Below are 26628 nucleotides of genomic sequence, written 5' to 3' on the forward strand. Positions count from 1 at the left end.
ATGGAATTGGCCTAGAGGCGGCCACCGCCGGGGGGAGGGAAGGGGGCGGGGCACCACGGGGGTATCCGGATTTCGACCTCGGTTTAAAGGATTTTCGGAACGGGTTAGGGGCGGAGAAGGCAGGCGGCGCGGCATCTTCCCAGGCACAGGGGCCCCCGCTATCCCTGGGATTCCCCGAGCGTGGAGTTCGGGGCAGGGTGAGGGGGCGCACGTACACTTGAGTTCCTCGACTCCGGGGAGCTCCTGTGCCCTGGAGCCAGCGGCGGTAGGGAAGCCGGGGGCCGCAGCTGCCTGCGGCCCCGCCCCGGGAGCTGCTGCCTTCCTGACATTGCATCCTGTGGTGGCCATGGCCTCTTCCTTCCAGACTGTCTGTGGCATGAGCTCCAGGCACTAAGCTGAGCTGAGCCACTGTATACCCCACACCCCTCCACACCGCAGACGCCCCTGGAGCCCACCCGCGGCCCTACCCTAAAGGGCTCTTCACCGCGCCCTCTTTCGTGGGCGCTTCCCAGCACTATACCCCTCCTCCCAGCAGCTGTATTTTATAGCTCCCTCCCCCAGCCCCGCCCACCTGCCAGTGAAAGTTTCTTGAATGGTGACCTAGCTGCCCCAAACAATTAGGAAGGTAAGTGGGACCTCATCATTCACCCTAAGTAAATGTAGCCAGAACCAGCCTTAAAATCTCTACGTTGGAGTGCCCTGCACTGCACTCCTCGCCACCTCGGGGGAACGGATCAGGTCCACCAGCCTTTGACACTGCTCCTCCTGACTTCATTCCAGGATACTCCACCCCCACCCTTTTCAGTCTGAGCCTCTGGCTGGCATCTAAACCTTCCTGTCTGCCCTACTGCCCACCCTGGAAGTGGCCGAGACAAATCACTTATCTAGAAATTATGTTCTTGCTCCATGTTTGACATAAACGGCTAGCAGGCTCTAATCCCACCCACTGACACTGGAAATACCACTTTTGGGGTTGGCATTGGGCAATGCAGTTGTCCTGGGGGTTTTCTCTTTGAGGGGATGGTTAAATGGATTACTTCAGGCTTTATAACATGCTGCCTTTTGGACAAGAACTAGCTCCCTGCAAGAGAGATTAACTGGCATTCTCTTCCTGTGGGGCCAAGCTCAGGACCGCCGGGGAAAAGGGACTTCTCTGCTCTGCACAAATTCCAGGCTTTGCTCACCTCATCTCCTCTAAGGACTTCTCAAATGTTGGGTTAGAATGGCTTCCTTGAGGATAATCATTTATCCACTGAGACATTCATTGGGCCCTGCCCTCCCAAGCAGCCCCACAGGGGTTTGGGATCCCATAAGGGAAAAGCCCTGTGGCCCAGGGAGAACTCTCCCACCTTTCTTTGGTTGGCCCAGTCCCCATTGCAGATCCCCAGGACAACATACTCCAAAGCCAGAAACAGATGGGCATGACAATTTGGCCCACCTTTCAGAAGAAAACACTGAGATGTCCCTCAGACCAGGTTTTTGACATTAATTTGGTTTCAACATAATGTCAGGGCTCAAATCTCTATTATACAGAATCCAAATAGCCAAGACTCAACTAGATCACTTTTTTCCTGGAACCTCCCCTCCCAGAAGTTCTGTGCAATGCTAGTTCCCAGTAGTAGCCTGATCCTTAGTGCCTTCTGAGCCACCAAAGACCCAAAGTTTGGAACTCCTTGAAATACTCTGTATGTGTTGGTACTATGTGGGCAGGCCCAGGCACTGAGTTCAGAAAACAGCTCCTATAGGTTGAGCCAGAATTTGTATTGGAATTGAGTAGTTTACACCAGAGGGATACTGATTTGGTGACACTGCCTGGGAAACTAAGGAGACAGCTTCAATCGCCCCCTTCTCCCACCTTCCAGGGACTCACTCAAGGAAAAGCCCTAGGGTAGGGTAGGGGAAGAGCACTGATATGCTAATATTTAAGCTGCTCTGGCCTGGGACCTAATGTTTTTACTTTCTCCAGGTAAGACCCCCCTACCCTCAGGTAAATACTCTCCACTAGCCGATTTACATAATTAGGAAAACAAATTGTTTTCAAGCATCCATTCACCAGTCTAAGCTAGGTTTTTACATGCTAATTGCAAGGTCGGCTCAGCCGTATTCAAGGACCTCTCTGCCCAATTGGCAGCAAGCTCTAATTAATACTAGTCCCCAGCCTAAGGAAATCCGGGTACTCCAACCAGTTCCTGCTTCAGAAAGGCTTCTCCCTACTAACTCCATCCACATTCCAACTCCACTTTCCTAACTTCCAAAGATTTGCTCAAAAGCCTGGGGCCCAGAGTGGGCTGTTCCACCCCCTGGGCGCCTGCCTTGATAAGGATCTACAGGAAGGGACGGCAGACAAAGGAGCGCTCCACCTCTGCGCACAGTCACTTGAGAGCTCTCCGAGTGACCTCGGTGAGGGGGGCCCAGCCACGGGGAATGACTTGGGAGGCAAAAGAAAGGAAGAAAAAAGGGAGAGCTGTGCCCCAGCGCCCTGACTCCTTGATGAATGCCCGCGAGCCCTCGGGAAGCCTGACTCGGGGATCAATAGCGGGTGGCTTTTCTTGCGGTGTTTGAACTGCTCCTGTCGTGGGCCCTGTCGAGGAGGGGCTGCCAATAAATCACAGCACTGCGGCGGGAAAGGCAGCAAGGTGTGTGAGAGAGGATGCTTCCCCCCGCAGGGGGAGCCTGTCTTGCGGAGCCCACCTCCACAAGCCAACCAGGCCGTGGGGGAGGGGACTGCTAGGGTCGGGTCTGGGATGCTGGGGAAGCCTCCTCCAGGAGCCCCAGCTCACCTACAGAGAGATGGGGTTCCCAGACCCTGAACCAGCAGTCCAGGACAGTAAGGAGAAAAAGAGCAAAGCCACCTAGCATGTAGGTCACCCTGGGGTCGAAAGTGGCTCAGGGCTGGGTCACCCCAGTGCAGAGCTTTGTGTGGAGGGAGGCCTGGGGGCATACAAAAGCCAAGCTCCCTCCCGAGGAGGAGGAGGAGGAGGAGGAGGAGGAGGAGGAGGAGGAGGAGGAGGAGAGGCAGAACAATGGACCCAAGAGGTGGCTCTTCTGGCACTCTGTCTTCCTGATTCAGGCCTTGCTGACTCAGTAGGTCTCAACAAGGATCCAAGGACTCAAAGATGTCACCCATGCAGGCCCGAGCACTCAGAGGGAGAGGGAGGTATACAGGAAGGGCAGTTCTGGGGGTGAGTGTGACAGGCATGAGCTCAGGCCCTGGGCCATCCACCTTCACACAACTGGTCCTTTTCAAAATGCCTGGCAGGGAGCACAGGGCAGGAGTCATAAAAAGACACACACACTGAGGGTAACAGGCCCTGAGCATCTGCCTCACTGACAGCTCAAGAGCTGCATTAGGTGTGTGCTGACTCAGGGGCTCTGCCTCCAAGCACCTTTTTCTGGGGCTTCCTGCCCTCTCACCTGAGGGGACTAGGCACAAACTCCTGTGTCTTTTGATAATGACATTCCCTCTGCCCCTTTTCCTTCTGCTCGCCTGGTCAACCTCCTTGATTCTACATGTACAGTCTTGAAGAAGGAAGGCGTAGTTGAGGTTCAGCTCCTGGCCAGTGCAGGTGTCCCCACCAGGACTTGGAACCCTGCCCACACACAGGGACAGCAGGAGGGCACACTCCCACTTGGGACATAGAGCTGGGGCCCCAAGCCAGATCCAGGCCTCTCCTCTGTAATAACACAGAGCTCATGGTGACAGGTGACAGAGTGCTTCCTGGTTGCCAGGCATGGGTCCAGGCACTTCCCAAGTATCAGCAGGCCATTCTCACCAACAGCCCCCTCTGATAAGGTGGGATTATTGTTTCTATTCTAGAGACAATAACATCGAGGCACAGAGAGGTTTAGGCGACTTGCCGAAGGACTTAAGCCACCCAGCAACCTGCCTGCAAGTGCACCAGTCACCATTGGACTGCATTTCCAAGATGGGCTCCAAGGTCCAGAGGAGGGACCACCAAAGTCACACAGAGAGTGAGAGCTGGGATGAGAACCAGTGTCCCCAAATCTTGTTTTATATTCTTTTCAGCACACTTTACATACACTGAAATAATTCCTTTCTTTGTGTTTCTTTTTTGTGTTTGGCATCCACCTGACATTTTAGGTTGGCTAGGACTCTACCTGAGGCAAGTCTGGGGACATGATAGAGGAGACACTCCTCCTCCTGTCACTGCCCCCCCCCCCCCCCATTTCCTAGATTCACCCAGTAGCAGGGCCCTCATCCTAAACTCATACTGCGTTCTCGGAAGTCTGCATGTGGCTTCTGCCCAAATTTTATAATCGTTTCATTAAGAGAACAAAACTCATCCCTGCCCCACACCTCCTTTTGGCACTTTCGAGAAGCCCTACAGTTTCGAGGCTATTGAAGGACAGAGAGTAGGGGAGGGAACCCAGGTACCAGGTACAAAATGGTCACTAAGGTGGCTTCAGTGTCCATCTCTCTATGTGCTCAGCTGGGAAGGTGGCCACCCCCAAGGCTGCCCATGCCACTGGGATGCCCGCAGCCACTCAGCCACCAGGGTGTCTTGTGGTCAGAGAAGCCTGCAGGTAGAGGCCAGAGTGGATCAGGAAGGAACTGTCCATGTCCCCTGTAGTTAAAGAGCTGTGAAGGGAGGGGACATGCCTGGGTTTGGAGACTGAGACTCAGGAAACAAGTACCGACTAGCTGGTGGCCCTGGACAAGTCACTCAGGCTTCCCAGGCCTCCGCCTCCTCATTTCTAAAAAGGGAGTGAGGACACCTAACACCAGGCCCCAGGGAGGGCGGAAGGAGATAAGAGCGATGACGCTCCAGAGGCTGGGGGCTGTGGTGTCATGGGCTGAGCTGTGTCCCCCCAAAGATGTTGAAGTCCTGTAAATATGGCATTATTTGGAAACAGGACGAGATCATTAGTGTGGTCCCTAATCCCATATGACTGGTGGACTTGTAAAAAGCAGAAATTTGGACAGAGACAGACATGCACCAAGGGAGGTGATGTGAAGACCGGAGCCACATGTCAGGAAGCTACCAGAAGCAAGGAAAGGGGTCTGACAGACCCTTCCTAGAGCCTTCAGAGGGGGCATGGCAGTGCCAATATGACACCTTGATCTTGGATGTCTGGCCCCCAGAACTGTGAGATGGTACATGGTACACTTCTGTGGTTTAAGCCTCCGGGTCTGTGAGTCTTTGTCTTGGCAGCCCTAGCAATTAATACACATGGTGACGCTGTGAAAACAGAAGCTGGGGCACATCACTCCTCGGCTCCAATCCCTTACTCCTGCAGCTCTGGCTCAGTCGGTGCAAACACCCAAGTACTTTTGACCTACAGGACCCACATGACCTGGCCCCGTCACCTCCCTGAGCACACTTCCTCCCCTAGTTTACTCTGCTCCAGCCTTGCTGCCCCCCTGGCTGCCGATGCCCCAGTCACACCCTCGGGGTTTGCCAGGCAGCTCTCCAGGTCCCAGGTTCATTTCCCATCTCCTGCAGGCTTCCACCCAGGTGACACCTTCTCAGGGGAGCCCTCCTCGGCCATACTGGCCCAAAATGCAGCCACTCCCCACACTTCCTACAACACGCTCCTGACTTGGCTCTCCCTTAGCGTTTATGACTGGTGTATGTCAGTCACTTCTCTTGTTCACTTTGTCTTCCTTCCTAGAAGGCAAACTCAGTGTCAACAGTGACTTTTGTCCCTATTGTGCAGGTTATATCAATAGCACTTAAAATATGCCAGACAGATGTATGGTATTTGCTGTATGAATGAAATAACAACCAACTGCCTGAATGAGTGAGGGAGTCAGGAATGAATGAGTGAGCAGCAGGGTCAGTGTGCCCTGCCTCCCCCTGTCATCAACCCAGAGACGAGGTCCCCAGCCTGCTGTCGGGAAGAACACGGGTTGTTTCTCAGTGGAGGCAGCCTGCTCAGACAGGAAGCTCAGGCAGGCTAACAAAGGGGCTGCCGGAGGTGGTGGGGAGCTCAACACCCAGGCCTCTAATGAATCTTTTCCCATTGATTTCTGGAGTCGCCTTTGAAGGCGAGGGACAGCCAAGGCAGCTCGAATGTCCATGCCTCAGCAGTCCTGGGGTTTTATTGCTTCTCCCAGGACACAGCTTTGACAGGGGGCTTCCGGACGGCCTCTGGGTTGGACTGACATAAGCTCCCTGCAGTTGGAAAGGCAATTTCCTTTCCTGTTGAAGCTGTCTGTCTGTCTCACTGCCTGCCTGGCTTTGCAGCACACCTCCCGGCTGGACTGGGGTAGCCGAATTCCACTCCTGACGCTCCCCAGACAAAGGCTCACTCAGGCCCAGGAGGATGTCGTCCACTTTGCAGAGGAAGAAATGGGGCTCAGCTGGGGGAAGAATTTAAGGCCACATACACACTCTGGCCCAAGGCTGAATGCAGGCTTAGGGGCACACTGGGGTTGGATGGTTGCTGGCCCCAGCAGCTATCTGACGACCCCTAATCTTGCATGACACATATGTCCAGCACTTTTCCCTACAGAGCTTCTACTTGCCCATTTGGAACCATCAACTCATTTAGCTTTGGCTTAATGAGGTCCTAGTCCTATTTTTCAAGTAAGGAAACTGAGGGTCAGAGAGGGGCCAGGGCTTCCTCCAGTCACACAGCAAATTAATGGTAGAGCCAGGACTAGACCCAAGACTCCTGGCTTGTTCCAGAGCATAAAGCCATCTGCCCCAGGGCTGTGTTTGAAGTCTCAAGAGCATGCTCTCCAAACTGTAAAGCGCTAGGCAGATATGAGGGCTTACTATTCTAAAGGGCTCGAGCGGGTGGGATTCACATGGAGAGGATCGGCCCTGCTCTTCCTCCTGCTCAGAGGGAGGTTGGAGGTTAGACCCTGGACCTCTCAGCTTCCTTCCTGATCCACAGTGGGAGTCACACGCCTCAGGAGGATGGGTGGAGGCATCTGATTTGGGCTCAAAAAAGAAAAGAGCTGCTGACAGTCAGGGATGCCCAAGGGTAGTGTTGAGCACCTTGCCTCCTAAGGTGTGTAAGCTGAGAATGGAATTGCAGAGGGAATCCCACACTGGGAGGCCCTTTCTGCTTTGGGGGCTCTGACAGGCAAGAGCAGAGGAAGGGTGGTTGAGAAGCATGCCTGAGCCGCTCAGTGTGTTCTGGGCAGCAGTAGAGCAGTCTTACCGACTTCCCAAGCCCATTACAGTTCATCAGGAGTCCATCAGCACCTGGTGCACACCCCTCCCTCTTTTCCTGACTGTCCTGTGTGAGATGCCTGCCTCTTTCCAGCATCCTGCTCCCAGCCCATGGCAGCCCAGGGATCCAGTAGTTTCCTTTACGCCCCAGTGCGGTCCCAGGTGTCCCCCACTCCCTGGGGCTTTGGACTTGAGCAGACAGGCCATGTAGGAATGTCTGTCTGGGGAAAATCCAAAGTGGCCGCCAGGGCAGGGCAAGGAGTGGGAGGCCTGATGTTGAAATCAGGATCTGCCGAGCTGAACTTGGCAGGTGGGAACAGCACACTCCTCCGCCCGACGCCAAGTGCCCAACTGAGATAGGTGCTGCCTGGGAGAGAGACTCGGGGGCTTGCTGTGTGACCAAGAGCAGGTCACTGTCTCTCTCTGGGCCATAGTTTCCCCCAGTGAAGACATCTAGTGCAGGTGCTGGATCTCTCTTTGCTACTGGGGGCACTGTTCTCCCCAAGTCCAGCTGAGAAGGCCCCAAGAAGTGTCACTACTGAGCTGACCCCTACTGACTTCCTATAGAGGCCGGAGCAGGACAGATAAGATACCTACAATATATGCAATCCTCTTAAGACAAAGAAACCAGTTCCAAAGTAGAGGGCCCACTAAGGTCCCATTCTTGTGAACTTATTGGCAGTGTATCTGTAGGCATATCATTTTTGGTACACTGGGAGCTCCATAAGGGCGGGGATTTTGTCTGTTTTATCACTGCGATATGCCCGGTGGCTCTGTACCCAGCACAAAGTAGGTGCTCAATAAATATCTGTTGAATAATGGCATTCACCAAGTTGTTACCCCATGGTAGAGGGGTTTCAGCTATTTACTCTTTTTATAACTTTCTTAATTGTTGTCAAGGAGTATATATTATTTTTATGATTAGAAATAAACACCTGGAGAATCACCTCTCATCTCTTTCCCTCTATCCATGGCACAATTCCACCCCAGCAGTCTCCTTTGTGGACACCGGAAATAGTCTCCAAACTGTTTTCTCTACCTCTGACCCTTAGGTCCCTCCTCTACCTGCTGAGGTTTTCTAAAAGACAAATCGGACCATGTCACCCCTTTGTCTAGAACCATGCATGGTTCCCCAGTGCTGTCAAAATCAAGATGCAAATTCAAGTTTGAGTTCCTTAGATTGGCATTCAAGGCCCTGGAAGTCTCATGCATGGTCTCTGGAAGGACCCTTCTGCTACCCTCGACCTGGGTTGCTCCTGTCCGTGTGCCTCCAGCAAGTTCCTTAATGGCACTTATAGTCCCTGGTTTGCCCACCTTTATTGGAGGCATGCTCGCCCCAAAATCCACATGCCAATCATAGTTAAACAGCGTCTGGGTGCCAGCTTGCAGCTGGGAAGGGAAACTGCCACAAATCCAAGGGTGGCAGGGAAGCACCACCCCACTAATCTGGGGGGCTTCCCAGGGGGGTGAGGAGCCAGGCATCCTTGATGAATTGAAAGGCGGGGCGGGCCACGGGCAGCAGCCTGGGTCAGGGCGCTTAGGGAAGGAAAACCACCAGCCCTGGGTATCTCAGCCCTTAGGATGCTATGGCTGGGGCCAAGCAGCACTGCCTCTTCCCTGCCTCAGTTTCCTCATTTGGGATGCAGGCAGTATTCGGGGATGCATGGTAGAAAGCTGCAGCCCTGGGAACACTGGTGCCCCTCAGCAAGGGGAGCCCATGCCCCCCTCGGGCCCCAGACAGACCCGGGAGTGTGGTGTGTAATTGAATTTGGCCTAATTACCTAATTGCACTGAGGAACAGCCAGTACTGACAGAGACCTTGGGTGGTGGGTAGTTGGAAGCCAGGAGCCAAGAGGCAGCCTCCACATAGCCTCGGCATTCAGGGAAGCAGTGCCAGGCACCAGTACCTTCATATCGCTTAACCTCCTGGTGGCTTGGAACCTGGTGTCCCTCTTCCCATGCTAAAGGTGAGGAAACAGGTTCAGAGAGAAGCACGTTGCACAGGGACACCAAGTCAGAAGAAGTAGAGAGGGAATTTGAACCCACATTATTTCTGCACCTGAGGCCTTTGCACATGCTGTACCCTCTGCCTGGAATGCCTTTCTCCACCCTCCTCTCTGGGGATATTTTCTCCTTGGAGCCTTCCTGCTAAGGTCATTTCCTCAGGAAAGCCTTCTCTAAGCTCCCAGGCTCGTGGTCCCCTCTACCTGTCCCATCACAATGATTACATCATCGGAGAGGGCATTTATTCCAAGTCTGTGCTTACTACCAAGCGTGGAGCTCCTGGAGGGCAAGGGCTACAGCCGCCGTGCTCACACTGTCCAGCGTCCGGCACAGGCCCAGGACACTGTGGTGCCCATACCTGCTTGCTGAGTGAGCGGCTGTAAATTCTGGGTCTTTCCCAGACATAGCCTGTTGGGTTCCTGCCATCTCTGGCCTGAGCCTTGGGGGTGGGGGTCTCTCTCATCTGCAAGAAGTCCCTCCGTGCCACAGGGGAACTAAAGTGATGCTGCAGGGCAGACACACAGTCTGGATACCCTGGCCTCCAGGGTGGATAGACAGGAGGTCCACTCTGAGGCCCTGAGCTGGGGCTGCAGGCACAAGATCCCACAGCTGCGAGGTGAAGGGGCAGGCCCAGGATCACTCAGCTTGCAAACTGCCCAAATCTGGGACCTGGCCTCACTGGCCCTCCCGTGCTGTCCTCAAGTGACAGAGCGAACGAACAAGCTGACTTACAGAAGGACAAGTACTTTAACCCGAAAATTGTGTGAGCAGTGGCATTTCAGGGCTCATGAGACAAGGCAGGACGGAGGCAGCTGCCCAATGGGCTAATTCACAAAGCAGCCCTGCTCCCAGAGTGCATTAGGCCTCCATTCGTCCAGGACTCGGAGCTTGTCAAGCCTCTGGCCTTCTGCCTCCTTTTGGGAGGTGGTCTGACCTGGTACTCAAGTGCGTGGGTCTGGAGCAGGACTGCATGGATCTAATTCTAGCCCTGCCACTTGCTAGCTGTGTGGCAGCTAGCAAGTAATTAACTTGTCTAAGTATCAGTTTTTTCTTAATATTTTTGTAAAGGCAAGGATGTAGACACAGTATTTTGCCCAGCATCTGGAACAGGGTAAGGACTCAATACGAGTCAGCTCCTTATTGATCAGGAGGAGTAGTAGAATAATGGTAGTATTAGAAGTTTAGCACGGCAGTATTAATGGTAGTATTAGAGCAATAGCAGCTGCCCCGAGAGTACCAGTACTACTAGTAGTATTGGGAAGAGATTAGTGGTATTTACCATGCTAGCCCCATCCTGGTACAACGAGGGACGCTGGATGGCTGCTCCCTCTTTCCATGCCAGTCTCCTCCCAGAGAAAAATAGGGGGTTGAGCCAGGTGACCCCAAAAGGCCCTCCACACTCTGACATCCACGTCAGAGAGTAATAGCTGCAATAAAAACAATACTACCTACTGTTTATACTTACCATAGGCCTCATGTTCTCCCAGAGGGCCCTGTCCTCCTGCTTCCCTTTCTTCCCCAGCCCAGCCTTCTTCCTTTCACAGCTGATTTTTTTGGTGGGAGGTACTCTCTACCTACCAGTTTGGCCCCAGTGACAGGGATATGGCAAACAGATACCGAGTTTTCACAACACACAGGGCACTGCTTCCCCCGCATCATCCCATCTAATCCTCGACACCAACAACCCTAGGAGGAAGGTATGGGGAGCCCCATTTCCTGCCACAGCTAAAGCTCAGAGAGGTGATTGATGTCAGTTACCTAAAGTCACACAGCTTGAAAGCAGCGGAGGATGCAAGCCCAGTGTGGCCAACCTCCACGGCTGGACACTTGCCACACAGGTGATTTCTACACCTCAAAGGTACTGTCCCCTCCCCACCCCCAGCCCCATTCAGGTGCTGCTCAGCACCACTCCTCTCTGCTGAGATGGCATGAGGCCTCTTTCTGTATTAAGTGAAGATGACACCGTCCCATGTACTCTACACACTGACCCTTCCTCCTCCCATCAGCATGGGTCCATCGGTCTCTGTCGTGGTCCTCAATGATTTAAGTCCCATGCTTCCACTGGCCCTGAGAGGCAGCCAGCAGTCACAGCCGGGCTGGCCAGTGCTGGGTCTTAAACAAGAGGTGGCCAACAACATCAAAAACCTCACGAGTTTTCTTGCCGAATTGGAAGCTCTGGTAGTTTGGGGCATGTGTCTCGCGAGGTCTCACTCAGGTGGTTCCTGCACGGTCGCTGTCCTGTTGGGGGCTCTGGGCTCTCTGATCCCCCAGACCCAACCACTGTCTTCCTCCTGGATCCCACTGCTCTTTGTGTCACCTCCTGGCTCTGTGCACGCGGGGGACCTGCGATACTGAGCTGAGGCAGCCTTTTCTGCACAAGGAGAGACCTCGGGACCACAAAGCCCAGCCTCGACTGGACCAGGACACCAGTGCCTTAGAGAACAAAGACCCTGAGCTGTGAAGCCACCTCCACTCTCCCTGTCCTCTCTCTAGAGGGGCAGTGCCTTTCTTCTCATCTCTTGGTTTTCTCCTCTCAGTTCTCTCTCCATTTGGGGTGGGAGGAGAAGAACCAGATGCAGAAACCCTGTCCCCCGAGGGTGGCACACCAGTCTCCCCCTGGAGACCACCCAAGAGCCTCGCTTCCACAGCAGCTCACAGGCAAGCAGACGTCTATCTGGCCATACTTCCCCGCCGCCCGGCTTCCCCACGGAGCGCATGGCGCACCATTTCCTGCCTGCTGCTCGGGGGAGGGCAAGGTCCCATTTCCTCGCTCCCAAGCCCGTCTGCGCAGACGTGAGCCCTTTACACACAGGGCCCCCTGCCTCCTGGCCTCTTGGCAGACGCTTAATTGGGAGGAAGTGATTCTAAACATCTGGGGTGCACATCTGAGAGTGGGCTCGAGACCACACGGAGCCTGGAGGAAATGGCAATACATGCAATTATGTCACTTCCTCGGCTGAGGGTGCTCAGGAGGGGGCAGAGCAAAACAGCAGCAGGCATTTCTGGGGCAAAACGGGGGCATCTGTGGACAGTGAGCCTGGGGCCCAGGGCAAGGGGATGCAGGTGACTCCAGGGCAGAGGTGAGCTGCAGCCAGTGGGACCAATGGTTTGTGGAGCTATAGTCCCAAGAGGAAAGGGGAGACAAAGGCAATGAAGGCGAGAGCAGGAAAGAGAGGGAGGGATAGGGAGGGAGAGAAGGAGAAAGGGGACAGGAGGGGGAGAGAGTGAAAGAGAAGGGGGGAGAGCAGAGAAATAGCGGGAGGGAGAGAGAGGAAGAGACTGAAGGACAGAGGCAGACTGTTTGCTCAGCTTACAGGGGCCTCGGGCTTCCAGGAAACAAAGCTCCCACCAGGACAGCAGCACTGTGGAGGCAGAGGGACCCGGTTCCTATCCTGGCCCAGCTGAGACCTGAGCATGGACTTCACTCTTCTGAGCTCCAGCTTCCCTGTCTGGAAAAGGGGACGGAGCTCTCCCTTGTGGGCTGTTTTAGAGTCAAGGGGCTCTCCTGTGTGAGGTGATGGCAGACTCTGAGCTGTCCCTCATTTTTCCAACCCTGTCTGGGCTGGGAGCTTCCTGCTGGAAGTGGCCGGCCCAGGAGGTAGGTTCCTCTTCTTCAGCTCCCCCTTTGATCATGGGGGTGTGCTGACAGATTTTCCTAAGCACATCCAGGTCTGTGAGATCCTTGAGGGCACAGGCAATCTCCAGGGTTACCTAAGTGCCAGTCACCACGTCTGTGCATAACCGAGTGCCCATGCACCACTGTTGAAGGTGAGTTAGTTTATCTTTTGCACCAAGTTTCTGCTGTCATTATAATTATGTGCCTGTTTCAAAGGCAGACTCCTAATCCCCTGTCCCCCACCTCCAGTAATGCCTGTTTCCTGCTAGAGACAATAGTGCTGTTCATCCCAAACAGGTGAAACTGGGTCCTTTGGAATTACCTACGGGAGTCCAGCCCCAGGCATCGTTTCCCACCTGGCCAGCCCCAACAAGCCAGAAAACCGCCTCGGAATATAATGAAGCAACTGTTAATAGCTCCTCAAGGCAAGTCATTGGCCAGAGTTCCCCAGTTCTGGGGTCTGTTTCTCTCTGGGCCCAGGAACAGCAAGGGCAGGCATGGCTTCCTTCTAGCTACTTGCCTGGCCACCACCCTGTCCCCAGTGAGGGGAATTAGCACCGTGCAAAGCTTCCACTGCAAAACACAAACACCTGGTTGCCTGGGCAGCACCTTGCCAGGGTGACGTGATCCAGATGGTCCCTTGAGAGGCAGCTGGGTTGCCACGGAAACAGAATTGCTGCCTCTCCAGCCAGGAGACTGGGATTCTAGATGCACTGGAACCCAGGCTTAGAGAAGTGAAGTGATCTGCATAAAGTCACGCAGCAAGTAGGTCTCAGAGCCTGTACGGCAGGGCAGGACTTAATAATCGGAACCATTATGTACGAAGCCCTTTTGTGATGCCAGCTTGTGTTAAGTACTTTGTACCCATCATTTTTCGAGAGGCTAGGAGGCAGGGCTGCGGTCACACCTGACATGGAAGTGATGGAGCTAAGCAGAGACCAGTTCGGCCTGATCCTGAAGCCTGAGCGGGGACCCCTGTCCCACGCTGCCCCGACTCTTTCCAGATCTTGGTTGTGCATGTCCTGAGACCAGCCCTCTCCTAGTAGACCACACCAGAGCCACTGAAAGTGTGGAGGTCAGCAAAGCTGGGGACCCGCAGGCTGAGACTCCGTTTCCAGAAGTTGTTGGAGTTGCGGCAGCCCCTCCATCCTGGCCCACACCCTGCTTCCCTCATTCGTCTGCTTCCTGCCTCCTCCTCTTCAGTCTCGGCCACGCAGAAAGCCACCCATTCAGAGCCACCTCTTGCCTTATTACACAAAGGGTCTGAGTTACCTTTGGCAAGTTAATAAATCTCTTTGTGTGTCAGTTTTCCAATCTATGAGATTGGTTGGGCCGCAGTATCAGCGCTCACGTCACACCGTGCCCAGCACAGTGCCTGGCGTGAAGAAGGAGCTCAATGGACAGCACTGTAAGTGTTACTTTCTCTCTTGAAAGCATTTTGGGAAGGGCCCCCGGGAGACTTGGTGAGACAAAGGTCCTCAAACTTCCCCAGCCCAAGGCATACAGGGTGCTGCTCGCCCTGTTCAGCTTCCCTCAGCTCTCTACTCCTGCAGGCCTCCAGCCTCCTTTTCTCGGGGCGGGGGCGGGGGAAAGATGTGCTCTTAACCCCACGTGAGCCTCTGCTGTCTTGGAGACAGCCTTGGGCTTCTGGCCCTGGAGCCTCAGGAAAGGGCTGTTCCCTGCCCAAGTTAATGGGATCCCACTCACTTGGAGGTGAATGTGGTTGGTATTTATGTTGGCCCTACCTACACACACAGGTTCCATATTTTTCAAACCTCAAACCACAACAACAGCATCAGGCACAGGGTTTTCGGCTACCTCTAGGTATGATAGGCACCCTAAGGAAGTCTGAATGCCAATATGTGGCAATAAGATTGCTAACCTATGCACAGCACTTACTATACCCAAGGCCTTATATACTAAGCCTGTATATACATTAACTCACTTATGTCTATGATGTAGGCATTATCTCATTGCCTTTTATCAAATGAGGTGACCGTGGGAGAGAAGTTAAGTGACTTTTCCAAGGTCACACAGCTGGCAAGTGGAGGCCTGGGTGGGACTCACGCCCAGACAAGCTGCTTCTGAGTCCATGCTTTTAATTACTACTCCTCTCTGGGAAACACCTGAATGGTTTCTGGAAAATATATTTGAAATTGGGGCCGACCAGGAAATTGTGGCAGTAACAGCTGACATGTACTAAATGCTTACTTTGTGCCAGGCTCTGCTACTCACCGCCCGTGGGGCTGTGAATACTGAACGAGCTCGAAGATGGGTGGGTGTTTAACCTACCAACAAGGACAAATCATCATCAAACACTGTACTTAATATCTCCACCTGCAGCCCCGGCCAGGTAGCTCAGCTGGTTATAGCATCATCCCGATATGCCAACGTTGTGTGTTCAATCCTCAGTCAGGGCACGTACAAGAATCAATGAAAAAAAAAAAAAATCTCCACCTGCAAGCAATTCAGGTGATCATGACAAGCTCTCTTAAGTCATTAACGTGCCTTTTCCAGGACTTCATTTCAACCCGCTCATTAAGGGGCAGCTTATGGCTTCAGAGTTGGATACTCTTGTTTGAATCATAATTCTGGCTCTTTCTAGCCAAGTGGCCTTGGTCAAATTACTCAGCCTTCCTAAAGTTTGATTTCCTCATCTGTGAAAAGGGGAGACATGGGTCTGGGACCATCATGTGGAATAAGTGAGTTCATGGATGCTCCACGCAGTGCCCAGTACCGAGAAAATGCTGATCAAATACATGCTATCATCATATTTTTTCCTAACCCAGATGCCCAGTAAGGCTAAATAGGCAAGACTGATGACACCTGCACCATCGTTAATTCCTGCCTGTCTCACCCAGAAGGTATTTACAAGGCTGTGGCTTGCAGTGCTCGCTTTAAAAGTTGCAGAACCACCATACCCACGTTGTGCCAAGTCCCTGCTCCATTTCACTCTCACACCTCGAATCCCATGAAATCCCTCCTCTGGGGGTGAGAATGCTAAGCTCCGTCTTAAAACCAAAGCTCTGGCTCCCTTAATCCTCTTAACCTGGCTCTGTGCTCTGTGGAATTAATTGCTGCCAATAGCTTTATTCACTTCTCAGGGGCAGCCACGGCATCTACAGGGCAGCCTGGGCCAGAGGGCACTGCTTCGGCAGGACCTCTGTCCTGGATGCACCTTTAGGCTGGGCAGCCGAAGGCGGCACTGTGGCTGCAGGTGACAACCTGGGTGCCTGTAGGGTGATAACCCTGTAGCCCTGAATCTTCCCAGAGACTGTCAGCTCCTCAGGGGACACCTGTAGAGAAGCAGGGAGAGCCAGAGTTCTGGTCTCACTTCTGCCCTTGCCTGGGCCACTTCCTCACCTCTGAGAGCTCCAGCTTCCTCATCTTTAAATGGGAATCAGCCTGCCTTGGGGATCTCATGGGACTGGACAGGAAGGCCATGTAAAGGGCTGTGTTGGGTGTAGGATGACTGGCATTCATTGATTGAAAACCCTGGGACTGAGAGCAGGGACTGTGTGTGCTGCATTTACATGCATTTGTAGCCCCTGTGCTCAGCGTGGAGTGGGCCTGGCACAAGACGCTAATCATTCCTTGTCCTAAAAATTCCTTTCTTTAAAAAATTTATTTATTCATTTTAATTGCATGTATTCGAGTGATACTGGTTAATAAAATTATACAGGTTTCAGGTATACAATTCTACAATACATCATCTGTATATTGTATTGCATGTTTACCAATTTGCGGAGATACCTGATAAGGGCTTACTTGATATCTAAAATTTATAAGGAACTTATAAAACTCAACACCAAAAAAACAAACAATCCAATTAAGAAATGGGCAAGGATCTGAATAGACACTTCTCCAAAGAGGACATGCAGATGCCAATAGACATGAAAAGATGCTCAACATCACTAATCATCAGGGAGATGCAAATTAAAACCACAATGAGATATCACCTCACACCTGTCAGAATGGCTCTCATCAATAAATCAACACGCTAGCGTTGGAGAGGAAGTGGAAAAAATTCCCTTTTAATATTTTTTATTTTGAGAGGCATTCTCACGCCCATGACCTCATTATTCCTCCTGTTGCTGGGAAGGTAGAGAATTGGTGCAGATGCACTGGACCGTGGGAGAAGCTGCCGTGGGGCAGGGCACGGCTACCCAGGGGAGATGGAGGTAGAGGGTGGTCCCTGGGCCCCCAAGGACTCATCAGTTTTGTCCTTTTGAATGAGGCCCCCTCAAGTGTGGCTAGGGGATGTGGCCCCCAAGGTGGTCTGAGTGGCCGTGGGATCCAGTGAGAAAACCACTGCCACGTCAGCTCTCTTCCCATGTTTGGCATGCTGCTATTTCAAGGAGGGGAGTCTAAGTTTCCCAAGGCCATGCCAGTGTTTAACTGGCAGAAAGCTGGCCCAGGCTCTAGCTGTGGAACAGGAACCTGTGGCTAAACCAACACAGGGTGCTCTCTATTGTCTCTATTATGACAGTTCCTGTGGAAGGGACACAGGCCTGCCACTTATGGTTGCGATATAAGATATAGTTTCTTTTTAAAATTCCCATCTTGAAGTCAAAATGAGCGAGACAATATGAAAATACGATCATACTACAAGTGGGACTGGAAAGGGGCAGGAGGGTGAGGCTAGGATGCAATGACTGATGTCAGGAGAGCACCTTGCTGTTGGCGCCGAGCGCCTCATTGCACACCCTCTGCTCACTGGGCGTCTGTGACTCTGCCGGTGTCTCCGTCTCAGCCAAGGTGAGTGGGTGCATCCACACCCTGACCCCACAAAGCCCTCAACCGACTGAATGCCAGACCCTGGATAAATACCTCCTGGTCCTTGCTTCTCAGACTGACTGAGGAGGACACTTTCTACTCAGTCTCCCAGCACTCTTGCAGGTGCCCACAGCAGGTGACTCATTTAACAACACACGTTTCATCAACCTCCTTCCCTCCCCTGTCTTGTTTCCCTGCTTCTCTATCAGTGTTTTCTGGGATCCTCCTAAATAAGTCACTTGCACTGGAATCTTCCTTGCAGGGTCTGCACCTGGTGGAACCTAACTCAGACATGTCATTTCACTGAGGCACCTTGCCTTTCCCTGCCGGTCCCTCAAGGACCCCATCCCAATTATGTGGCCAGAGCCAGGAGTCCCAGGGTCCAGGTAAGAGAGGCAGCCCCATCTCGACAGGGCTCCGCACTGCCTATCACCCTTGCCACCGGCTGATGCCTAATTCTGTCACCCATTCTCATTTTGGACAGGCCTGGAAAGCAGATATCCAGCAGCTGGGCCTCAGCAGCAATGTCCCCGCACAGCCCGGCTCGGTGGGGGAGCCAGCGATGAGCTAATCCTGCAGCAGACACGGAGACAGGAAGAGCAGCCTCCCCACGAGCAGAGGCCTGCCCCGGGGGCTCTGGGGAACCAGAGAGGCCTGCGCTGGGAAAACTGCTGAGCCGGCCCGAGACAAGGGCGCTCTTGTCTCACCCCGCCCTTGCCAACTCCAGCCAAACTCCAGAAGAACCCACAACGACCTTTGCTGCTTCTGCTTAAAAACAAAATCTGTGCTCCCCGAAGAAAATATGAGAACAAAGTCACCCCCACCCGACCCAGATAGATTCGTTATTTATAAGTTGACACGTGGATATATTCCCTCTGTTTTGTTTCCTGTGCCTAAATAAATATATGTTTTCTACGTATTTGTACCTGGCTGAGGTTATACTGTACATCCCAATTTGTTACCCTTCAAAAAAAATGAATATCATGAGAATTTGCACATAGCAATAATTCTGGGGAGAGCTAGTCTTCAATAGCTGTGGAGTGGCTGCCGACATACTCAGCTCCCTTTTCTGGGGACTTGAAGCTATTTCTAAATATGCCTCCTCCCGTCCTTCCATGGCACTGCGCCCTCTTCACTGTTCACGCGGACACCCCAGGGACCATCACAGCCACCCCTCCCCCAATTCCTTAGCCTGGGAACCGTGTGTCCACAAACCCTCTGTCACGTGTGCTCCTCCTCACTGTTCTTTTTCTCCGAAAGGCCACTGGATCCCAGGCCTCCGCCCTCAGGGAGCTGGGGGAAGGGAGTGGAGCCAGGGGCTACTGGCCCAGGACAACCTATCCCACCTGCTCACTCAGAGTCACTCAGGGGGGGGACAGCCCTATGCTCCAGATCTTACCACCTAAAGGTTCAAGGCCTGCTTCCAGTCCCGGAAGCCATGTGACCCGGATCTGTCTCTCCCCTGTTGGAGCCTCAGTTTCCTCCTCTATAAAATGGGCCTGCTGTTAGGAGCCCCAGCGGCTTCTCCAACAGTACTGAACTGGCAGGAGGTGAGCATGAAAGGAGGCTTGGTCCTTTACACAGAGCTGACCGAGAGTCGGTTCCCAGGAGACTGATGAAAGTCCAGAGTCCTTTCCTGAGCAGGGCTGACCTGCAGTGCAGAGGCCAGAGCAGGAGGAAGGAAGGCATGTCCCTCCCCCACATCCCAGCTCTGCTGAGCTCACATGGGGGGGGGGCCTGATGTGCAGGAGGAAGTCTGTCCCTGGCCTTGACAAGGCGCCCAACCAGGCGGCCTGGCATTTCAAGGGCAAGGGAGGGCCCGCCTTGCCCGCTGTCTCTGGGAGAGCCGGCAGGCGTTAACAAATCCCCTACAATTTGCACCCACCAATCCCGCCTGCTCGCTGGGCAGCCGCAAGCCGTTTTTCATGCAGAGCTGCGCACAGCTTTGTCTTAGAGAGACAGATCTGGCAGGGTGTCCCTGAATGAGGCCATTTGTCCTCCCCAGTGACGATGATGGGAAGGCAGCTGGCTGTGTGCTATGGGGTGGGCAGAGGCGGGGGGCAGAGAGAGCCCATGGGGGATGTGTGAAGGTGGAGATAGGAGAGGCCAGGGATGTCCCCACCACCGTGGGGTCTGAAAGCCCCCGCTCAGCCAGGTGGGAGCAAGAGGGATGGCTTCCAAAGACAGAAGGAACCAGCTTAAGGAGTCCTGGGGGGAGCTGCTGGAATGACCTGCCTGGCCTCCAATGCCCGTGTCCTGGACCATCCCAAGCCTCTGATAGAGGCGGGACACTCACCACAGGGCCTGGGGTCAGGGTCTGTCTCAGCCCTGGGATTACTGCACATGTTGCTGTAGATGCCCCTGGGGCTGAGGGCTCCAAAGACGAAAGGAGCCCTTCCTGAACCCCTCCTGCATGGCCTCCAGACCAGGAGGAGCAAGGCAGGGCCCCATCAAATTCCTGATTCTTTACCTCCCTGGCTGGCTAGAGGCCCCAGACATGTCTCAGGGCCCTTTTCAGGGTCTGCTGTCAGCTACTCTGGGGCTGTCAACACATCAGAGAAACCAGAGCAAGCAGATGTTGGTCAACACAGACAAGTGATCCACTTTTGGGGGCTTCCCCTCCAGGTCCCGGGGCTTAGGCTGCTATGCTGGGAGGTGAGGGTGTGCCTAGAATAGAGGTCAGAAACGCACATGTCCACAGGGCCTGGGCGTTTCCAACTGTGGGAATGCTCAGGTGTGAGACAATGGGGGGAGCATTGCACTTGCCCACCAGGTCAGCCACCACCCAGTGAGTTGTGGGTTCAACGTCCCCACTGAAAAGAAGCCAGGCATGTGACGGGACAATGCAACCTCTCAGAGACAACGATGGCAGCTAATCTGCATTTTTAAAAGTGAGGGAGCAGTAGCACCTCAGAGGTCTGTGGGCCACATCCACCCCTGGGCGGGTGACTGACAATCACCTTCTCTAGTTGGCCTCATCTTCCTCAGGTTTCAGGGGCTGCCTCTTTCAGCCCTGACCTCCGTACTGAGTTCTCTGGCTGGGATGCTTCTCCCAGGATGCCCCTGGGACACCCTGGCACCTCTCTTACCTGCTGCTCTCTCCACATTTTCCAACAGCCCGGTGCCTCTCATCTCCCAGACGAGAGCCCAGGGCCACCACTGACCTACCCCAGGGAGACAGGAGGGGCATGAGGGCAGGCCCAGGCACCCTAAGCTCTCGTCTGGGCTCTGTCCTGGCCTTGTTGTGACCTGGGCAGAACCCCATTCCCTGGACCTGGGGCTACCCATCCTTTGGGTTCTGGCATTCCCTATTCTATTATTTTAACATGCCACTGCACTGCTTACAGGGGTCAGCTGAGGGAACACAGAGACATTCAAGCGTGGACAGTAGCTGAGGCACGCAGAGGGCTCTGGGGACCTTGGACGTGGCCACTGCTTGGTGCTCAGCGCCCACGCAGCCAGCAGGCATGGGCCCACTCAGCGCTGAGGAGGCTGACATTTCAGTGCTGCCTGCCAAGATGCTGTGGGCTGGCACACAGTGGCAGTGGGGGCTGGTGGGCATGCCGCAGTCCTGGGGGACAAGGCAGGTGACCTTCTGTGCTAAGGCAGAGGAGGGAGCAGCTTGGCCCCCAAGGACCTTCCCAGCCAGGAGGCTCCTGCCCGCCGCGTGTGCGTGTGCGCGTGCTCCCCTGTGCGAGCATCAGGCTAAAGGCTGCACCAGAACAAAGAGCTGGGGGCTGGGTATCTGAGGGGCCCACGTGGAGACGCCTGGCTTGGCGGTTTGCTGCAGTGTCTGCTCTCGCTCCCTCTCTCTCCCTCTCCCTCTCCCCCACCCCCCTCACACACACGCTGAGGAGCACTGCCCCCAGGCCTGAGCTCCTGCTCCAGAGCCCACCAATGCTGGAGAGCACAGCCCAGCACAGCTCACCGCCATCTCTCCTGACAAAGCACTGTTCCTTACTGCATGATCTCATCCCCCGGCCCTCATCTGGCCCCAGCTTGGCCTCTTGACAAGAGAGACAGACAGGGAGATGGAGCAGGAGAAGGGGTGGGGGAGGCAGGCAGAGCGAGGGGGAGAGACACATACACACACAGACATGCACACAGCTCTCCCCAACACACAGAGGCACACATATACAGACATACACACAAGCCCCCCAATGCATCCCCCACAGACACACTCACCACCACACACAGACACACACGCACACACACACACAAGCACCAAGGAGAAAGTCTGAGAGGCATCAGGGAAAGGAAAGACAGAAGACATCAGCGACCCTCAGAGAGGAGGGGGGAAGCTGGAAGGGTAAACACTGCACAAGCCAGTCAGACTGAGGGGGAGCCCAGGCAGAGACAGAAAGACTGGAGGGCTGAGAGGCAGCACAGGCTGGCTGCAAGAGCTCTGAGGACAGAGAATGTTCTAGAACTGCAGAGGCCTGGCTGGGAGGGGTCTGGGCAGGCCCAGGTCAGCGGGCCACTACACACACACCTGAGGCCACCCCACAGCTGTACCAGAGGTGGGTTACAACAAGTCACACACCCACAGAGCCTCGGGGAAAGAGCAGAGGGAGCTGTGTGATAACAGACAAGTCACAAGGACTCTCTGAGCTTCAGTTTCCTCCTCCATAGATGTAGTTAATACCCTGTTTCACAAATCTGGGTATTGCGGCAAGATATGGGAGAACACCCAGCACATACTGGCAGGGGCATAGGAGACCCGTGAGGGAGGGCCGCACAGGGCCCTGACCTCTCGTCCCCCACTGGGGAAAACCTGGTGCTTCCGGGGTAGCCCACGATCCTGTTCCTGTTTTTCCCTAACTCTCTGGCCATGTTTTCCTGCCCTGGTTTTGCTTCTTACCTACCCTTTAGATTCATCCCTTTGTCTCCACTCAACTCCACAGGAAGTGGAGCCTTCCTGGTCCAGCCACCAGCATCCCCATGCTAATGTCCCCAGCAATCTGTCATCCAGCTCCCCACCTGCCCCTCCACCTCTGCAATCTGTTCTATAGCTGGAACAATCTTTGCAAAGGAGAATTTAGCCATGTCCTCGTTACTTTTAGGGCAAAGACATAACCCCCAAGACAGGCCCTGTGGGTTCTAACTGCTGCTGATTCTGCTTCTGGGCTCTGGAACTACTGCCTTTTTAGTTCTACCACAGGGCCTTTGCACAGGCCGTTCCTGTTACCTGGAAAGAAGCTCTTCCTCCTTTTCTTTACACATTCAACTCTTACTCAGGCCTCCCCCAGCCCTGAGTGGTCTCATGGAATCCCTGAATTTTCCTTCATGGCACTTACCACAGCTTACATTTACACACATGCATACATACACATATACAAATGCGCAGCACACACCTGTGATTATTTGATCATTGCTTTTCTCGCCCTAGACCAGGGGTCAGGATACTATGTCCTATACCTGCTTTCATAAAAAAGCGTCTATTGGAACTAGCTACACTTGTTTACGGATTGCCTATGGTTGCTTTCATATGGATCGCGAGGCCTAAACTACCTATTCTCAGGCCTTTTACAGAGAAGTTCGCCAACACCCGCTCCAGAGTGCAAGAGTCCCAAGGTGGGGCCGTGTCTGCTTTATTTCTCATTGTAACCCAGTCCTGGCCAGGTGCCTGCACACAGCAGGTGCTGAACAGAGACATGGATGTATATGTTTCTTGGATAAGTAGCAAATTTTACCTTGTCAAAATTGTATTGACTTAAGTTATAATTAAAACTGCAGATTCCATCAGGAACAGACATCACTTATGAGACTCCAAGACCATGTTCTGGCAAGCAGTTCAATACAATAGCGACATGTCAACCCAGGCTGGCATACCAAGGATCCCGCAGCAGCTACTGGCAAATGAGACCCTGACGCACCTTTTAAAAGTGCCCATGACCCCTTGCACGGCTGTCAGCAGACGTGGGAAGGAGCCCACACCCATGTTCAAGACATTAGGACTTAAGAAAACACATCATGAGGTGTCCTTTAAATGTTCTCATTACGGCACTTTCTATATCTACTCCAAAGACTTGACTGATGAATTCAGAGAAAATGTCTGTTTCATTGTCATACGAAGGAAATAATTGATTTTTTCTTTTTCAATGAGTTGTTCTCACTTGGTAAGAATGTTAACAACATCTGGACACTGTGCTTGGCCGTGCACGTATTTCTAGAGAGTATAGTGATCCCTGCAAGGGAGGTAACATTGTCATTCCTGCTTTCCTGGCGGGATGAACTGAGGCTCAGAGACCATACGCTCAGCAAGTAGCAGGGCTGGTTGCGACAGGTCTGCTGGAGTATTTAAGCTTACACTGCATCCCTGCTTCAGCAGTGAGGACGGTGGGGAATGTACAACTGTGTCTGTCTAGTGGGCTTGAAGCCCTCACAGACAGAATGTTGCCTGGCTCCTTCCAGGGCCTCTGTTTAATGTGGGGACGTGAGGTCCCAATCGATGCCAAAGTTGCCATGAAGAATACTATGCAGAGAGCAGGCTGTGAAAACCCTGAATGTGCTGACTTGCTTTTATTTTAATTTGTGTTTTTATTTACAATTTTTTTGAATGACTACAGTGGAGTGTCAGGGTTAAGAACACTGACTCTGGAGTACAGGCCTGGGTGCAAATCCCAGCTCTGCCACCTTCTAGCTGTGTGACCTGGGGAAATCCCTTCAGCTTCCCTAAGCCTCAGTTTCTTCATCTATAAAATGGTAATGATCATAGTGCTTATGGCCAGGGGTCACTGCGGTGATGAAATGAGACAATGTATGGCTTCCGTTAGTTTGTTGTTGGGGTGTGGTGTGCTGGCCCCGAAGTGCCCCCGAAGGTAAGAAGACTTCCCGAGAAAAGGAACAAGTCCCGCCCACGGGCTCTGAAGCCCAGTGGATAAGCTGCTGCTTCTGGAGGCTCTCGCCACACATGGACAGACCCAGGCACCAGCCGACGGGGGTGGCGGGCAGCCCTGGGTTAGACTGCGGTTCCCCTCCCACGTCCCCCTGATATACGCGGTCACCTACCGGCAGACTTCGGAGTGAACTTGTCTCGGTTCGCGGCACACACAGCCAGCAGTCTGTAGCCGAGGTCCAGGTCGAACCCTTGCTGAGCTGCCACCCGACTGACCACCTGCCAGTAAGAGGGGAAGGAAGGGCAGGGTGAGTCACTGCCTATATCAGGCCTCTGAGCCCAATGAGCAGATGTGCCCATTTTATGGGTGAGGCGGGCAGGTTGAGGCAGGTTCTCAAGACTAGGCAGAGCTGGGACTCACACTGCGCCTCGTTCAGTCACCAGCAAACACTGACAAGCACCTCTTCCGCGCCAGGCCTCTGGGACTCCAGGGAGTCTCCCATGCCCACCACCTCTCCACCATCCATCACAGATCTGCACTCACTATAGTGGGGCACTTGCTATCCTCACCACTCCAAGCAAGATCCCCACCCAGAGCACTGCCCCCTGCCCCCGAATCTGCCCATAAGGAGAAACACTGACTTAGGACACTCGGCTCTCGTGGAGCTTCAGCTTGGAGTCACCCAACTGCTAAGACTTCCCCAGATAGACACACCTGACACTCCTCGTTGCTCAGCAGACCCCCAAATCCCAGCCCAGAAACTGTAGGGCTCTCACGCTTGGCCTGGGGTCTGTCTCCAGGGCCAAGCACTGCTGGGCACATGGGCGGCTTCCATAAGAGCATCGGTGGAAGTTCACCAATAGTTGTGTGTCTGGAACCTGGAGGTCCCACCCATCTGCTTGTGAACCTCAGAAGTATGGGCCCTAAGAGCTCTGGAGAGGCAAGGGCCTGGGAGGGCTGGCAGTCCCTGGGGAGCAGTGTGGGACAGGGTGCTCCTGAGGCCCACTCCTGGTTCCACAGGCTCATGCCCATCAGGTGTCACTCCCTCCCTACCCATTCCCAGGTGTCCCACTACTGCCAGCTAGGCTCCCTCCTGCCCGCCTTCCTCATTAACAGCAGGCAAATTAGGTTTCCTTATTAAGAAGGAAGGACCTTGAAGATGGAGTCGTTTCAGGAAGCAGCTGGGGCGGCTATGGCTGGCTGGGAAAGGAGTGCTCCCAGATGTGGGACTCATTCTTTTGAGAAAGAGAAGACTCCATTGTCAGGCCCCTAGAGATCACCTGCTCCAGAGGTGCCGGAGGCCTCAGAAGGCCTTGGGGTACCGTGGGGCTGGCCTGGCCCTGTAGCCATTAGAATAGTTCCTCATAATCTGCTTTATATTCAAGGGCTCATTACAAGGCTTCTAGGACCAAAAAGGGTGGGAACACCACTAATCTAGGCTGACCCTTTCATCAGAAAAAAAATACTGACACTTGGGACCTGGAGAATATCCATGGTGAGTCCAGGACGAACCGGTGGATCTCCTTCCCAGGACGCTGGAGCCTCCTGGAACGAAGCCCTGCCTCCCCACCCCCACCTCCTGGGAACCCCCTGTGCAAGGAGGAGAAATGACTTTCTCAGGTTAGAATGTTTGCTCAGCTTCTCTGCTACGAACAGAAGCCCCGGACGCAGAAGTCTTCTGTTCCCCCAGGCCTCTTTCCCACGGGCTCTACTTGCCCGCCCCTGCACTGCGGGTCTTATTTCTCCCCCCCCCCCCCCATGTTCCAGAGTCTCTGGGCCACCCCAGGGCAGGGGTGTCCTCACTCTTAGTCTCAATGTTCAAGCAGAAAAACCAAGGCCCCTAACTCTTTATGGCAGACAGGCAGGCCTGCGGACAGCCACTGCACAGAGCCCTCCCTCTTGGGAGAGCCCCAGGGTGGGTGCGAGTGAGCACAGTTTACACAGGCCGTTCGTCTGGACTGGGGCATCAGTGAGGCTGCTGTTTGTGGGAAATGTCAACACGGGCGGACAGTGGAGTGAGAGAGTTGGCTCCCAGGTACTGAGGGCTAAGTAAATGTTTTGTAGGCAGTGAAGCGCCAGACTCTTACAATGGTTCCACGAGGGGGTGTTAATACCTCTGTTTTATAGATGAGGAAACCGAGGGTAAATAACAGCCCAAGGTTATAAAGCCCATGCATGAGAGGGCCCGGATTTGTACCAAGGCAGCCAGGCCACACGGCCTGGGCTCCTTCCATGAGAGGACTTCTTT

At 53.8% G+C, this 26628-nt stretch overlaps 1 protein-coding gene across 4 annotated transcripts in view; it reads right to left on the reverse strand.

The window, feature by feature from the left end:
* ZMIZ1 (zinc finger MIZ-type containing 1) overlaps positions 1 to 26628 on the reverse strand; it is a 220471-nt gene that overhangs the window by 66622 nt on the left and 127221 nt on the right. For all 4 annotated transcript variants that reach the window (XM_087824290.1, XM_087824289.1, XM_087824291.1 and 1 more), the window contains one exon: positions 24553 to 24658. In XM_087824290.1, coding sequence (XP_087680416.1) covers positions 24553 to 24658 — 106 coding nt within the window. The remainder of the gene's footprint in view (positions 1 to 24552; positions 24659 to 26628) is intronic.

Source organism: Miniopterus natalensis, chromosome 14 (genome assembly GCF_054644295.1).
Source record: "Miniopterus natalensis isolate mMinNat1 chromosome 14, mMinNat1.hap1, whole genome shotgun sequence".
NCBI classification, from domain to species: domain Eukaryota; kingdom Metazoa; phylum Chordata; class Mammalia; order Chiroptera; family Miniopteridae; genus Miniopterus; species Miniopterus natalensis.